The sequence below is a fragment of the Elephas maximus genome, chromosome 19 (genome assembly GCF_024166365.1).
Source record: "Elephas maximus indicus isolate mEleMax1 chromosome 19, mEleMax1 primary haplotype, whole genome shotgun sequence".
NCBI classification, from domain to species: Eukaryota; Metazoa; Chordata; class Mammalia; order Proboscidea; family Elephantidae; genus Elephas; species Elephas maximus.
The window spans coordinates 31,220,566-31,237,055 of record NC_064837.1 but is presented as its reverse complement, the minus strand read 5'-3'; the positions used below and the strand labels follow the sequence as shown (position 1 = coordinate 31,237,055).

Below are 16,490 nucleotides of genomic sequence, written 5' to 3'. Positions count from 1 at the left end.
GTTACTAAGAAACTGCCCATCCACAAACCTATACATATACAAGCAAAAATACATCCCGGAGTTGCCAGGAGACCTGTTTTCCCTGACTCCCCTGTTGATTACACGATGCGGGCGGGGTGAGAGGCGGCTGATTAGTCACTAACTGCAGTCTTAACACTTTTTATATTTGTATCGTTTTCTTGCCTTTAGTTCTCTCACAACCAGAAAGTAGTACCCTAGGACACCATCCCTGCAGCAATAGACGAGGAGACCACCGGGGACCAGGCTGCCTGCGGGGGAGCGAGCGCCGCGGGAGCTCGCCGCGCGCCGGGGCCGCGTCCGCACGGCGACCGAGGCCGCTGCGCGCACGCGCGCCACCCGCTGCCCCGCGCGTCCCCCGCGGGCTCCCCCCGCGCGGCGCGCCTCTCCCGCCACGCCCCGCCGCGGCCGCCCCGAGCGCCCCCCGACGGTGGAGGGCGGTGAGGCGCAGGGAGCGTGCGCATGGCCCGCCCCGGGCGCGGGCGGAGGGGATGAGGAGGGGCGCGCGCGGCAGGCAGCCCGCAGAAGCCGGGAGCCGCGCAGGAGGACGCAGCCCCAGCCGCGAGCCCAACAGCCGGCCGGTACGGGGCCCGCAGGCCGGGGTGAGGGGCGGACCGGGCGGGACCTCGCGCCGACAGGGCCCCCGGGCGCTAGCGTGATCGGAAGGCCGGGGCCCCGCGCGACCCTCGTCTCCGGGAAACTTCGCGCCGGCGCCCCCACCTGCTCCTCAGCGATTCTCGCATCCTCTGGGCGCCGGGGCAACGGGGGCGGGAGGTGGGAGAGGCCCGGGGCCCCCTCCTCAGCGCTCGGCCCCCACCCTGCTGCTCCCTCCCTGTGCCAACGCGCTCGTCCCGGTGCCCGGTGTTCAGAGCTCCTTCGCGAGCATCCTGGGCTACTCCTCTCCTCTCCTCTCCTGCTTCGTGACCCGCCGGCGCTGCGCCCCGCCATGGCCTCTGCCTTCACCTCCTCACCCCTCGGGCTGCAGCCGCCCGCTCCGAGCCGCCCGAGCCGACGGCGCCTTTTTGCATCTTCCAAGATTTCGGTTGTGTTATCTTCGGAAGCAACTTGACTTTCAGCGATGCCAAGTATTCAACTTGCGTGTTTCTCGGCGGTGGGAGATTAGTGTGCACAGTCCTAGCATACGTCTTTTGATTTCTCCTAAGTGCCTTTGGTTGAAAGCGAAGTTGCGTTGTTTGTACGTGTGTGAGAGAGGAGTCGGGTGCTGTAACTGGCGTAAGTGCGTTGTATAACTATGTTATTTAGGGGGATGTTGCCAATGGCACCAGCCATAGTGTGGTAATTGGGCATCCCAGAGGCTAGGGAAGGAGGAGTGGCTTACAAATGCAGTTTTTCTGTGTAGGAAAAATTTTTAATAAAGCACCTTGTACTTCTTATCCAGCAAGACCTGAAGGCATTTTCCATGTTTGAACTCGTTAGCTGTTCGTTAGTTTTATACGAGAAGTAGGTGGAGAGCAGTCTTGTCCTGGTTTACACATGTTAAAACGGAGGCAGAGAGCTAGTTCCTGATTCTTTACTGAGCTTAAAGGAATATGGACCAAGAGATTTTACCTAGAAGTGCCTGGAATTCCTAGTCCATGAGGCCACTCAGAAGTATAATGGAAAATGTTGAAATTTCCTCCCTGAGACTGTACAGATCAATTAAAAGTCAGGTGGGGGCCACTGAGTTGCTTAGCAGCTCCATGCTTGAAACTCAGCTCTGCCACAAAGTTAAGTGGCACTGGACAAGTCACAACTTCTCCATGCTATTTGCTGCTCTTTAAAATGAAGGGAACAAAGATTCAGCATTCTTTGCAAAGTTGTGCAAGGTTGTCTGGAAGTCCCACTTCCTTGAGTGAATTCTCTGGCCCCCTTTAGAAGTGTGGGGAATGAGGCGCCCCTAGATGAATAACCTTATCTGCCAGACACACCTGAGAATTCACATCAGGGACAAGCTGGGGTGGAGACCCCGACTTGGGCAGAGAGGAGCGCTTTGCCAGGCACGCAGAGGTAGGAAGGAGCCCTGCACGAGGCAGCTTGACACATGGGCCCTGTTCCTGCCTCCAGCTCTGACTCATCTTCTGACGCTTGGGGGAGGAGAGGTAGTTGCTTGATATTTTTGTCTTTCTCCTATAAAACGGGAGACAGTTTTCCTCCTTCCAAGTCTTTTGAACGCCGGTGTCTGTGCTGAGTTTTCGTCTGACATCTTGTACATTGGTTGACTGCAGGTATGGATTCTTTGATACTCTTTAATAGAATGACATAAATGTATGTTCATATGGTGAAAAACCAGCTAGGTTTATAAGTCCAGGAAACCCATTTGACTCAGCTGTAGCATTTTTAAAAGATGGGCTAAAAGAAGGGATCTCTGCTTGATGGATTCTTTTGGCATTTGTGATTTTAAGGCAAGGTGCATTAAAAATGCTTTTCCCAGTTTCACAAGAAATGCATTAACTCTTCTCTGTTTAAGAAACTTACAGTAAGATTACTGATACGATTAAAGCCTTCTTTTGAGCATCTTTCCCAGAAGCGGTAGCCATATCTATCTTTATCAGTTTGTGTATATCCTTTTAGACTTTTTAAAGGTAATTTTTAAACTGAAATTATTTTAAAACTGATTGGCTCTGTTCATAGATATTCTGCTTATTTCCTGAACAGGTAACATGTTTTTTAAGTACAACTGGTTGTAAAGTTTTATTAACCCTGATAGTATGGTATTTATTAACCCTCATCACATAGTGCTTCCCAGGGGTGTGGGCAAACGACCCCTTTTTAAACAGCTTTTGAATCATTAAAGCAGTTGAATCATTAAAATCCTAGGCTTTATTCTCAGTTGCAAATGAAAACTTACCTGTTAAAAAAAAAAAATCTAGGACTACTAGTGTATTCATCCTTTCTTTGCTTATAAGGAGTCATTCAAGGGAGTGGAAGGCAGGGAGAGTTGCTAAAGCAGCGGCTGCCTGGGTATAAGCTTACATTTAAGGTGGTAGCTTTAGTTATTTATGAAAGCTTCAATGGGAGGAAGACAAAGAAAGTGTTAATGTGGGCACAGTAATTTCAGAAAGGGTAAGCTAGAACAAAATTTGTATCAGGAGTTTATGGATTTATTTATTGAACACTTATTGAGGACTTTTACCATGAGAAAGGTACCATGCTGAACACTGGGATAGAAAGCATATAAGGTCCCTGATCTCGCGAAGCTGAGGGGCTAATAGTGACTTACAGAGAGGAAGTGTTCTTTCTCCGGATTGGCCAGACTTGTAATGGTTCTAAATTCCTGGAAATCATCATTGTATTTATTTAACCTTTTTTTATTGTGAATTATAACACACAGGAAAGGGTAGAAAGCATAAATGGAGAATTTAATGAATCATTTTGAAGCAAACACGAGTATAACCATCTTATAGGTCAAGAAATTGCCTCCCCCCTTTTTCAATGACAACCTGTCCCCCACCCAAGAGGTAACCTAGCCAGGTAACTAGCTTGACTTTTATAGGAATCATTTTCTTTACATTTTTAATCCCTTAAATATAAATGTCTAGATAATATAGTTTTGTTTTGCCAGGTTTTTTTTTTTTTTACCATTATGCAAATAGATCAATAATGGGTATTCTTTTGGGTCCTACTTTTTTCTTTGATCAACATCATATAGATAAAAATTTTTAGGTTTAAATTCTTGCAGCATTATGTTTTTTAAGATTTATCCATCTTGCTGCCTGCAACTGTAGTTAGTTCATTTTTGTGTGAACATACCACAAATTATCCGTCTACTGTTGATGGACATTTGGGTTGTGTCTGGCTTGGGGCAGTTAGGAATAGGGCTGGATCATAGATATAGGTATCTTCAGCTTTACTGGCTAATGCCAATTTTCCAAAGAGATTGTTCCAATTTACATTCTCCAGTGGTGTCAGCCTTGAATTTATAATCCACTGTATTTGTTGTCTAACCACAGCATGCTTGGATATTTCTTGAGTACATGAATAAAATAAATATCACCTGGGTGGTCTGGTCCATGGTGCTTCAGTATATTTATATTATGTTTAATCATCTGGTTTAGACCAACATACTACCGCCCAAATGCCAGAGATGGTTTTTCCCTAGTATTTGTTTGCATACTACCCAAGAGAATCCTTCCATTGATCTTTGTATAACAGGAAAGTTTACGTATGCAAAATGAAGTATTAAAGATAAAAGTATGTATTATCTGTGTTTTAAAGGTCTTGAGTTAATCTTACTGTTGGGCAACCTGAGTGCCTTAACATGGTGACTTGTGTTCTTGAACGCTTGCCTTGTGCCCACTCCCCAGTGTGCAGGCCAACATTGCTGGCTGGAGTGAGTGTGATGTGGGCAGGCTCCCAGGCCAGTCCTTGTTAAATTAAATTACCCTGGGAGGTTGGGTACTCACGTGTTTACACACATGTGCTTCTTCCCCAAGAGGCACTGAGCACAGGCCAAGGGTCACACTTCCTAGGCAATTCCAAAGCAACCATAGCATCTCTGTGATGGGAATGACAGTTTTACAGTTTTTAAAATGAGTTTGAGCTTTTCTCCACATCTTCCTTTGTTTGTGACAGTAGAGAGTTTAGAGTTTGTTTTGATACCGAGAATTCCTGCTTTTTGAGCAAACATTTGCCAGGTTAACTTTGAATTGCCTGTGTGCTGTTTTGCTAGCTGGATTTACAGCTGGGGTGTGTGTATGTGTTTGTGAGAGAGAGAGAGATCAGGACAGGTATTAAACTCAGGTATTTGTTAAGTACTTATTATGTGCTAACAGTGTTTCTGTCCTTTGAGAAGAACAGTCTACAATTCTGTAGGCTTACAAAATGCCCCCAGCGGGATCATTTTCCTTAGATGAAGGAGTGATGGAGGAATAGAAGCCCGAAGAATGTGTTTGCAACTTGCTCTCTTTTCAGTCTCTATTTATATAAATCATGAATATTTTTGTGCTTGTCTACTAAAGCTTGTTTTCAGGTTTCAATAATAAGTTTACAAAAGTACTTATATAAGTTAGAAGTTAAGAAAAGACACCCATAGAAGGGGATAGAGAGTCATGTCAGAACCTCCTAACCTTAGTGATGGGGGAGAAATCCTGTTTGTGTTCTTTGATATCCCCTTGGCCTTCCTGCAGGCAGTATTTCAAGGAGGAGCTCCAATTCTGACCTCTCACAGGACCAGGCGGTGGGAACCCATGTGAGGAGACTGGGTACCAGGGTCATGGCAGGCTACTATGTGTGGCCCACAGCCCACCCAGCTTACCTCCACACTTCCCATTCTCTTACACTCTCAGAGAGTGACCATCTACTCCACTTGGTCAGCCTTTCCACTCCCTCTGCCATCTTGAAGTCTAGGTGGACAAAAAGTTTCTTTTAAAATTCATATGCAACTACTGGGTTTATTTCTGTCTTTGTCCCAGAATAGTTCGAGCAACAATGGCTTATGGCAGTTATTTTTTGACTCCTCAAGTCTTTGACTTTGTGGGTACACATGGGGAAACTCTTTAGAGAGAACAGGCTGCTTCTGCTGACTAGTAAACAAACATTAACATAGCAGAGAGAGCCTGTGGAGCACCAGACTTCCTTGCCTGGAGTAGAGAGACCATGAGGTGAAACTCACAAACTTGCTTATAAACCATTCTTAGCTCACAGGCTGTACAAAAGCAGGTGGTGGACTGGATACAGCCCCTAGCCAGAGTTTGCTGACCCCTGATTTAAGCAGGAGTGGAGAGTTCAGAAGCCATTGCATTCTCTTCTTGTGTGTGGATAGTAAGTTAGGGCTATTTTAACAATTAAGATGACACTATTATTTCAGGAAACAAAAAGTCAAGGGAATAATTTTAGTCTTTTGACTCCTGGTTAGCAAAAAACATGATTCTTTACTTTGTTACAGGAGGGTTTAGAAACACCCAGTTACCCTCAAAATGCCTGAGGTAGGACTGCTGTCTCTCAGAATGGGAGGGAAAGATTCCCTCCATCCAACTAAAGCAGGAGACTTTCCTGGTTATCTCAGCCTGCTCAGAAACTCTAGTGGATAATTATAGATGCCTTTGATTGATAATGAAAAATGGGAAATTAACCTCTAATTTATAAATGAAGTTAATTTGATATAAAACCCTGAAAAACATGGAATTTGGCCAGGGGTGTGATAAAGAAGTCCTTGTTGGGAAAAAGTCGAGGCTCACTGCTCAAGTTTGAAGGATTTGGATGTGTCTAGTCAGCCATCAAAGGATGAGATGATCAAAGGGTGATCAGGTCTTCACTATTCAATTCTTGTCCTGTGAACTTTATTCTAATTTATAAGTTCTTTTTTTGGCCTTCCTTAAAGTGATAATGAACTTTTAAGAACTGAGATCCTATGAAAAAACCTGTGTTTTCTGAGATTTCATGGCCTTGCTTCTCAGTGCGGTAGTAACTTTGACAATTTTGAGTCAGACTCCTACCTGTCTGGGTTTTATTGCTGAGGTGTGATTTTTTTTTTTTTAAGTACTTTGCCTCTAGGTAGTCTGACCTATATAAATCCAATCAAAGTTTACCACGTAACCATGCATCTATGATTCATATTTAATTTTTACTACTCCTTGAAGATTATTTATATAGGCTATTGCACAAATTGGTTTCTAGTTATTACCAAACAAGTTTAAATGGCATGGAATTTGGCAAGCATTTTCTTGGTTCAGGTTTATTAGATATTTCCATACCCAAAAACCATCTCATACCATTTAGCAGTTTAAGATTTTTAAAGATTAATATCTGGACTATAGGTAGGGCACAATGAGAAAGACTTTATGTTCCTTAATTGCCTTCTTTTTGTACATTCTGGTGGTCTTTAGATTGTTTGATCTGTCATGGTCAGATTGTATGACTAATCAACAAACAGACAACTCAGGGGAGGGAGGGTTCTGGTCTCACTGGGGTTACTAATTTCATGTGTAGTCTGGGAAAGCCTCTGTTTGCTTCTGTTTCTTGTCTGGGCTCTATGACCCTGATCTGTGTGTGACAGGCTGAGCGTGCTCGCGGGGCCTACAAAGCACGGGCCCACAAGTTTGCTTCAGCAAGTCCATTGGGATAGAATGAGGAGATTAATGAGTGGTGCTTCTCACACTTCAGTATGGATACGGATCACCTGGGATCTTGTTAAACTGAAGATCTGATTCCTTAGGTCTGATGCAGGGTGTGATAGTCCACATTTTAACAAGCTCCAGATGGTGTCAATGCTGCTGGACCTTGGACAACACTTTTTGAGTAGTGATGGGCTATGGAGAAGCGTTTGTGTTCTCCATTTGAAATCTAAAAAATGAAGCTCTTGAAAGGAAAATGGCAGCATGTTTTAAATGGATTGGAGGGAAAGCATGATAGTATAATCTGTGAGACACCTCTCCCTAAGGAACAACTCAGTTTTTAGCAGCACTGACTACAGTCATGCACAGCATCACATCTGTCCGTTCAGGCAACATCCGTCTGGCCACATATATGTCCATGGTCCCATAAGGTTATAATAGAAAAAATAAAAAAAATAGAGTCCAGAAATCCCTTTTGGTCAATGGTACGTAGCAGACATGCATTCATTATTGTGAACTATTGTATGTATTTAACTCAAATTTTTAATATAATAGGCTTTATGGCAGTCTGTTCTTTTTACAAGTTGGATGTTCCTAAGCTGAGGATTGCTTGTATGTGATATAGTGTTTGCACAGCATCCAAATCATATAACATCCTGTGTCACAAAAACTTATTGTGGGTGTTAAGTGACACATGAATACTCTACTTTGCCTTGATCCTGTGCCTTCCCTGCATTGCTGTGGCACCTATTCTTGAATTTGATTCACTAAATGCTATCTTTTGTTATGCAACTGCTTCTATGTGTATCTTGTCTCAACTCTATAAAATGGTAAAATCTTAGCACAGGGTTGTGTCCTGTGTTACATTTATATCCCTGTTCCAGTTACTATTGCTGCATAACACACAACCCCTAAACTCGGTGGTGTGAAATTACCATTTTTATTGTGCTTACAGATTCTGTGGGTCAGGAATTTGGAGCTGGCATCTGGGGCCTCAGCTGAATCAAAACCCCGGGGGTAGCTTGAAGGGTGGGAGTGGAATCATCTTGAAGTGTCTTCACTGACATAGCCAGTGGCTGATGCTAGCGGTCAGTTGGAGCCTCAGTTGGGCAGTTGGCCGGAACACCTACATGGAGCCGCTCCATGCGGTTACTCCATTAAGCTAACTGGGCTTCCTCACAGCATGGTAGCTGTGTTCCAAGAGTTAGTGTCCTAAGAGAACAAGTGTGTGACACTTTTATAATCTAGATTCTGTACTCTCTAGGTTGAGGCAGTCACAAAGGTTTTTCCAGGTTCAAGGGGAGGGGTCATAGACCTTACCATTTGATGGGAGTATTGTCGAGGTTACATTGTAAGATGAACATGTAGGATGGGAGATACTGTGGCCATCTTTGGAAAACACATTGGGTCACAGCCCCCAACAAAGCTTAGCACAGTGTTGAACACATGGCATGACTCAGTAAATATTGTTGTATGAATGAATGATAAGTAATTTAGGTGCTGATGGGGGTGGGGATAAAACTGAAATATCCATTCCAGGTGTGTACCAATTATCCCATGAAACCCAGATAAATTCCCTTTACCTCTTATGGTTACTGATAGTCTCTTCTCCCTACTGTATGCGTTTTATTTACACCATGGAGAATCTATGACTTTATAATATGGAACTAAACTTCTAAAATTCTGTGCATCTTATGTCACTATTTGGCATGTTTTGTTTCTCTGCATTCAGCAAGTGGTCTGCTCAGCTCCTTCTCTGGGCTGTGGCATAATCAACATCTAACAGCTGGCTAGTGTCTAACAATGATTGGTGCTTTTCTAGACTCACGAAGTGCTGTGTTAATGGGCTGCTTATCCAAGTGAGGACATCAAAGTGGTCATCCTGGTCACCACTACACAGGCAGTTTGCTCTACAGCTGCGCGTCACAGGGGAAAATGACTGTTGCTGAATCAGAATGGTGATTTGTACGTCATCCCTGGACCCTTAACATACCAGTTAATTTATATGGTGGGAAAGCAAAAACAACCCCCCCGCCACATGTAAGATACTGAGGTGTTTTTGGCAAGTTGCTAAAGCTTTCCAGATGACTGAGAACAATTTGCAAATTCAGTATCTTTTACTTCATTTTACCTTAATATGACTATAACTCAGTATTTAATTATGTGAATCTTACTCTTAATGTTCTTTCAGAAAGTTATTTTTCCTCAATGAAGTATTGCCCCACTGTGATTCTATTTTTATTTGCTAGAGGTATTTTAAGTTTTTCCCCAATGAAACATGCATCTGATTTAATAATGAAAATTAATGACAAAAGTGGTATCTGTTTACGGCAGTCTATGCTGAAATGTTTTTTTTTTTTTTAAAAAAAAGCGTAATTTCAAGCTTTTTAAAGAGAACTAGATAGACATTTACTTTAACGGAAGAGGAAAATGTGGCTATGTAGGCTTTTCAGGTATTAAAAAACAACATTGTAGGCCCCCAGTATGTCCTGTGACCCTCTGAAATTCTCAAAGCTAAAAATATTTCAGTCAGATCATTTTACACAGTCATCCCTAGCACCATTGTGGCCATTTCTGCTTATTCAACATGAGGAGGGGAAACAATAGATAGAATTTCAGTTCTTTAACTGCTGATTCTAGTGGTTGTTTGTCATGATTAAAAAACAAAGGAAAAGTAGCCCCCATGGCACTAGGATGGTTGCCCCGAACAGGCAGCAACTCCAGGCAGCTGTCGGAGTCCTGCTCACTGCTTCTGGTACGGAGATGTAGCCTTTGTTGATATGGACGCCAGTGCTAACCACAAAGCTGCACCGGTCCCAGGGGCTCTCCTATGCAGGGAGCAATCAGTGGTTGTTATTACCTTATGCATTATTGAGATTACAGGCCCACTGGGCAGACAACTAATTCTGCATTTTGTTTAGCGCTTAGGGTTTTGATGCTTATTATTAAAAGAGACCAACATCATCTCGGACGCAACATTCCCTATAACTTAGAAAATAACTCTCTGGGGTTGACATAGGGCAGCTTCTTTTTTCTGTCTTTTACTCATCTTACCACCATCTCCCTGGCTAGGAAAGCCCTTCAAAAATGTAAATGTAGCTGCCAGAGGAATTTGGGAGGGCTTAGTTGAACACCATGGACAGCGACATGGACATTCCTCAGCGTTCTTCCTGGCCACCCTTGTTCCAGTGACCAGTGTGCCACGTAGGAGTGGGGTTTTCAGAGAGAATGTGCAATCCTGACCCCTCCCGTGGGGGGTCATCTGTTACTGTCCTAACAGGTCTCCTTTCTCTGTTGCGCAGCACACATTTACTAAGTTGAGTCTGACACACCAGTGATGTTTTCTTTTATTCTTCATGATCAAGCTGTGCTAATCTTAGAAATGGGCCACACTAGGGCTTCTTGTACTAACCTGGGACTAGTCCTGCTTAGGTCCCTCAACCATCAGGAGTGTGATTTTTGTACTGAATGGTTATATTAGTCTGTGGCATTATTTCCCTCTTCTGGGCAGTCTGGAAACTGGAGCAGCTGGCTTAGCCCATCTGGGCCCAGTGTATTCTGAAAGTAGCATTTAAACGAGTTCTTCTTAGGCCGTTCCAAGAACCTTTTTGTGCACTGAAGGTGCTGGCTGGTGGTGGTGGAGTGCTGTAAGGCAGACAGTGAGAACACAGCCATCTAGCCCCACAGGGAAGCAGTGTGCAGTCTTGAGCCAGAAGTCGGGACACCTGGGATCTTTTCCTTGTTCCTTGTCTTCTCCACATTGCAGTCATGTCACCTTTTGTGAATCTTGTCTTTTCTCAATCTGTAAAAGGGGTCAGGAGTGTTTGTCAGAGGAGCACCTGCAGTATCTGTGCCCTCTGAGTGCTCTCTGGCAGAAGTTGTTTTTCTAAAAGTTGGGATGAGCTCTGGCATTTTAAGCAGGTTTGTTGGCACGAGACTGACTAGCAGCAGCAGGGACAGAGCATCGTGTCTGTCTAACTTGGATTCTGCCCCGAGGACTCACAATCTGTTTGCTTTTCCCTGCAGCACCAAGTACCTGTCACTGCTCAAGGGATGAGAATTGATAGAATAAGCTAGGCTTTCAGCCCACCCATTACATGCCCTTGGTCTTTGATGAAGGCCTTTCTGCTAAAAAGGCCAGTAAGCCTGGGGCACCCTTGCCTCAGAAGGGCGAGTGGCTTCCCAAGCTGAATGCTTATCTGGGAGGCCACAAGGTGGAGTCCCTCCTAATTAGACAATAACTGGATAACCTAGTTGGAAATTGGATTAGCATCTTCCTGATTTTCCACATTGAGGAGGGACTCATCACTGCTGTTTGAAGGCCTAGTTTTGTGTGTTCATTACCACAGTGACCTTGCTTTGTAAACTATTAGGGTTCTGCCAGGGAAAGACTTGGAAGTGGCAGAAGATGGTGCTGCTGCAGGCAAAGATTTTCTCTCCTAAAAGTTTCTGCCCCTGTTTACATTTTACACCAAAAACAAAAAAATCCCAATGTCTTACTCATCTAGTGCTGCTATAACAAATAACACAAATGGATGGCTTTAAAAAGAGTTTATTCTCTCACAGTCTAGTAGAATTCAAGTCCAAATTTAGGGCATCAGCTCCAGGGGAAAGTTTTCTCTCTCTTTTGGCTCTGGAGGAAGGTCCTTTTCATCAGTCTTCCCCTGGACTAGGAGCTTCTCCACACAGGAACCCTGGGTTCAAAGGATTTGCTCTGCTGCTTTCTCCTTGGTATGAGGTCCTCCACTGTCTGCTCGCTTTCCTTTCATGTCTTGTAAGATAAAAAGTGGTGCAGGCCACACCCCAGGGAAACTCCCTTTACATTGGATCAAAATGTGACCTTAGTAAGGGTGTTACAATCCCAGCCTGATCCTTTTTAACGTAAAGTTACAATCACAAAATGGAGGATGACCACACAATACTGGGAATCATGGCCTAACCAAGTTGACACATATTTTGGGGGGATAACAATTCAATCCATGACACCCAGCAACAACCAAACTACACGTACACACATACACCACATTTCCTTTTGTGACTACTTCCTCATTCCTCTTCATGATGAGATGTAACCTGTATACTCCTCTGTGTACCCCTGCATTACTTATTAGTCATTTGATGTGGGTCTCCAAAGAGAGGTCAACCTTGGGGGAGACAGCTGGCTTAAGGCAAGGCCAGTTGTGGGGAGGGACCTGTGACCCATCAGGCACCACCAGCACTCCCAGCAGCTGAGGAATGAGTGCCTCAGTCCTAAAGAGAAGAATCCACAGCCTCCATCTCTGCAGGGATTGGCAAAATGTATTTACGACTATCAGCATCTCCTTCACCTGAGAGATGCAAATTCTCCAGCCTGTACTCTGGAACAACTCAATCAGAAACTCCGGGTGGGGCCCAGCAATATGTGCTTTAACAAGCCCTCCAGGTGATTCTGATGCATGCTCAAGTTTGAGAACCACTGAATTATAATGATATAACTATTTTTAAAGATTAAAAAAAAAAAAACCTATTTAAAATGTTAAACATACACCTATCATATGACCCAGTCCTTCCTCTCCTTGGTATTTAACCAAGAGAACTAAAGGCATATGTCCACACAAAGACCTTTATAGCCACTTTACCTGTAATAGCCTAAAACTAGAAACAACCAATATCCATCAGCAGGTGAATGGATAAACAAATCATGGTATATTTTATTTACACAATGGAATACTGCTCAGCAGTAAAAAGGAATGAACTACTGATATACCCACTAACAGGTGAATCTCAAAATAATTATGCTGAGTGAAAGAAACTACCCTCCCCCCAAAAAGATATAATTTCATTTGTATATTAAAGTCTAGAAAATGCAAACTCATTTATAGTGAAAGGTCAGTGGTTGTTTCGGAATGTGGGTGGGGGTGAAGGATAGATGCACTTATAAAGGGGCATTAGGAAACTTTTGAGGGCGATATATTTATTACTTTGAGATCATGGTTTCTAGAGTGTCTACTTATGTCAAAACTCATCAAGTTGTACAACTGATCAAGTTGTACGTCAATTTGCATGTCGATTATACCTCAACAGAGCCGTAAAAAATAAAAATTTAAGTGCGATGATTACCTGGGAAAGGTCAGGGGGCCAGTAGAAGAGGAACACCAGCTTCTTAAATGTTGTTCATGGGGACTCATCATTATTACATAAATGAATGAAATAAGAGGGCCATACATGGAAAACAAAGGAAATTTCCAGTTGCTCTCCAGAGCACTGGGGACACCTATAGTTGGCATTCATGGCTCATGTTTACACCACTGCTTTTTGTGAAGCGTCCTCTTGCCTCATCTAGATGATGTCCTGCCCACACCCTAGCACCTGACTTAGACTTTTTTCTTGGTACCCACTGTCCTCTGTGGGGTGTTGTAGTCACATGGCTGATTATCCTCCCTTCGTCTTGTTTGGCGGTTCTACGCACTGTGTTAACTAAGGGTATACGGAAGAAGACTCTACCTTCAGTTTTGCATCTTGCAGGCAAAACTGCATTCTTACAGAGTTCTGCAGTCCTCACATTTCATTGATGTGTTTTGGTCTCTGAGCCTTCTTTCAAAAATGTGTCTTTGCTACTGCCAAAACTGTACTTCCAACATTTGTCTCACTATAGTTATATGTCATTAACAGAAAGCTGAGAATCAGCTTGACATTATTACTGGAGTATTCTTTAAATGCACATCTTGAAAGATTTAGCATGCCTTCTACTTCCAAGATTTATTCCAGTCAAACCCAATTATTAGTAAAAAAAAAAAAAAAAACAAACCAGGAGGAATTCTTTTAAACTTTGGTCATATTCCTGCATCCTTGTCTTCCAGCAGGTCTGATTTGTATCCACTATAACCAGCACTGCTCACTGAGAATTTTCTGGATCGATCCAAGGGCTCCAGAGTACACTGGAACTTCCTCAGCAAGTGAGTATTCCCTGTACCACCTCTCTTGAAGCTGAGCATGTTTTCATTTGACTGAAATCCCATGGGGCTCCTTAACTTACCCAGGGTGGAGAAGCCCACATCCCCGTGGGCACAGACTGTAACGCATTGTGATTTTGCAGTGAGAGGAACTGATGTGTCTGAAATCTCACAAACCAAAAATTTCCCTTTCTGTTACTTATAGACATACTGTATAATAGTGAATGTCTTTTATAGACACTGTATTAGTGAGAAAATATTCAGATATTAAATAATTCCAACATACAGCATCTGATGCCAGTGGGAGTCATCCTGGCCCTTAGAATTGGTAGAGGGAGGTGGAGCTCAGCCACACGCAGGGTCAGGTCAGCTGCAAATGCTCATTAACTTACAGGAATGCATTGTTGAGACCAGGGCCTTCAAATTGCCTGGGATTATTTCCATGGAAATGCCACAGCACAAGTTACCTAAGCTAATTGGATTTCTAAAGTGTTCAGACGTCACAGATATGATAGGGAAGTAGCTATTTTAAAACAATAAAGGGCTACAGTGATCATACGTCCTGGCTTTCTGGAGTTGATCCAATTCAGTATCTTTTTAGTTCATAAAGGCAGTTCATTAAATACATTATCTAGTGCAATATTATTTTTGTACCATTGTACAAAATTTTTTTTAAAAGGCTATCATAGAAAATATGGAAGTGGGCAAGGAAGGTATGAAAGAACATGGCTGTAGGGAGGATCAGCATTTCTGATTTCTTCTTACTCATCAGGCAACACCTTCAACAAGAGCAGGAGTCTGCAAGATTGTTGTTCAGGAACCAAACAGTTGAACATGTTTTCTCCTTTTCCTAAAATAGGATGACTATTTCCACATAGAGCTTTTTTTTTTATAGTCAGTAGAGAGTTAAGTTTTACATTGACTTTACATATTGGAGTCTTAGGGTATTCTTCCTGGTAATCAACAGGAAATGATTTGTCTACATTCTTGAAAGAACGTACACTATTGTAGAAAATAACTATTTCTAATCCTTTCACCTTCCCATTCCACAGACACGGCAGAAAGCTGTGATGAATCAATAGCATTTAAAGTACTGACAGATATCTGTATTTTGCAGGAAGAAGACTGTAATTTCGGATTCCTTGGCGGAAGGAAAAAAACCCACTCTGGTCTTGCTGCCAACGATGCAAGTGTGATTACCGGCGTCTTCATGAGCTCCAGAGGTCACAGCACACTACCACGGACTCTCATGGCCCCTCGGATGATTTCCGAGGGAGACATAGGAGGCATTGCTCAAATCACCTCCTCTCTCTTCCTGGGCAGAGGCAGTGTGGCTTCCAACCGGCACCTCCTCCAGGCTCGTGGGATCACCTGCATCGTTAATGCTACCATAGAGATCCCCAATTTCAACTGGCCCCAATTTGAATATGTTAAAGTGCCTCTGGCTGACATGCCCCATGCCCCCATTGGACTGTACTTTGACACAGTGGCTGACAAGATCCACAGCGTGAGCAGGAAGCACGGGGCCACCTTGGTGCATTGTGCTGCAGGGGTGAGCCGCTCAGCTACTCTCTGCATCGCTTACCTGATGAAATACCACAATGTGTGCCTACTGGAGGCGTACAACTGGGTGAAAGCCCGGAGGCCTGTCATCAGGCCTAACGTGGGCTTCTGGAGGCAGCTGATAGACTATGAGCGCCAGCTCTTTGGGAAGTCAACAGTTAAAATGGTACAGACGCCTTATGGCATAGTTCCAGACGTTTATGAGAAAGAGTCCCGACACCTGATGCCTTACTGGGGAATTTAATGCCACCAAAGCCTGCATCAGCAGCCCCCTGAGCAGTACCAGCATCTGCTATACACCGTCTGCTCCCCTCTTCACCTTTCTTTTCAAATGGTTGACTTTTGCTTCTCCCTGGAGTGTTTTTTACACTGGGTGTTCAAATTTATTTTAAGAGGTAGAAGGGAGGGGAGGGACATAAGGGAATGCATACATTGCTAGTAACATTTTTAAAACTTAACATTTTGGATAGTGTTTATGAAAATCTTTAACTGGCTTTTAATCATTTTTAACGATTTGAACAGTTTATAAGCTGTCAGGTTCTGCTCTGTTCTGAATCCCACCCAGGCCTTTTGGCACCACTGCAGGTGCTAGGGGAGCTCAGTGCAAAAAACATCACTTTGGGCCCCAGTTAACCCTTTAGAGACAAGCTTTGCTTAAGGCTGCCGACCAAACAGATGCTTAGGGAAGACTGATACCAGCTTCAGTCTCTACTGGATTGGTAGCCCTACTCTCTCCTTTTCCCTCTATTAGTGACTCTGTAAGTTAAAATAAGTAAACCTTTGTCATTTAGCTGTTAAGTAACCATAATGAAATCTGCTGCAAAGACCCTCTTGGAATCAATGTGTCCCAGGATTATATTAGCATTATTTTTAATAAATATATCTGCTTAGCATATTAGCATTTTTACTAATTAGAATTAATTTC

At 43.5% G+C, this 16,490-nt stretch overlaps 1 protein-coding gene across 4 annotated transcripts; it reads left to right on the top strand.

Moving 5' to 3' along the window:
• The first annotated feature begins 522 nt into the window (after positions 1 to 522).
• Positions 523 to 16,429, top strand: DUSP14 (dual specificity phosphatase 14). 4 transcript variants are annotated; one of them, XM_049859119.1, is made up of 3 exons: positions 523 to 599; positions 13,913 to 14,005; positions 15,120 to 16,429. In XM_049859119.1, the coding sequence occupies exon 3, from the start codon at positions 15,213 to 15,215 to the stop codon at positions 15,807 to 15,809; it is 597 nt and encodes a 198-aa protein (XP_049715076.1). In that variant the 5' UTR covers positions 523 to 599; positions 13,913 to 14,005; positions 15,120 to 15,212; the 3' UTR covers positions 15,810 to 16,429. The 4 variants fall into 4 exon arrangements, with proteins under 4 accessions (XP_049715076.1, XP_049715077.1, XP_049715078.1 ...); XM_049859120.1 differs by having other exon boundaries at positions 527 to 599; positions 13,910 to 14,005; XM_049859121.1 differs by lacking the exon at positions 523 to 599 and adding an exon at positions 2,142 to 2,243.
• Positions 16,430 to 16,490: the final 61 nt, after the last annotated feature.

Coding starts and splice junctions, on each gene's coding strand:
- DUSP14 (XM_049859119.1), top strand. CDS start 15,213: ATGAGCTCCAGAGGTCACAGCACACTACCACGGACTCTCATGGCCCCT.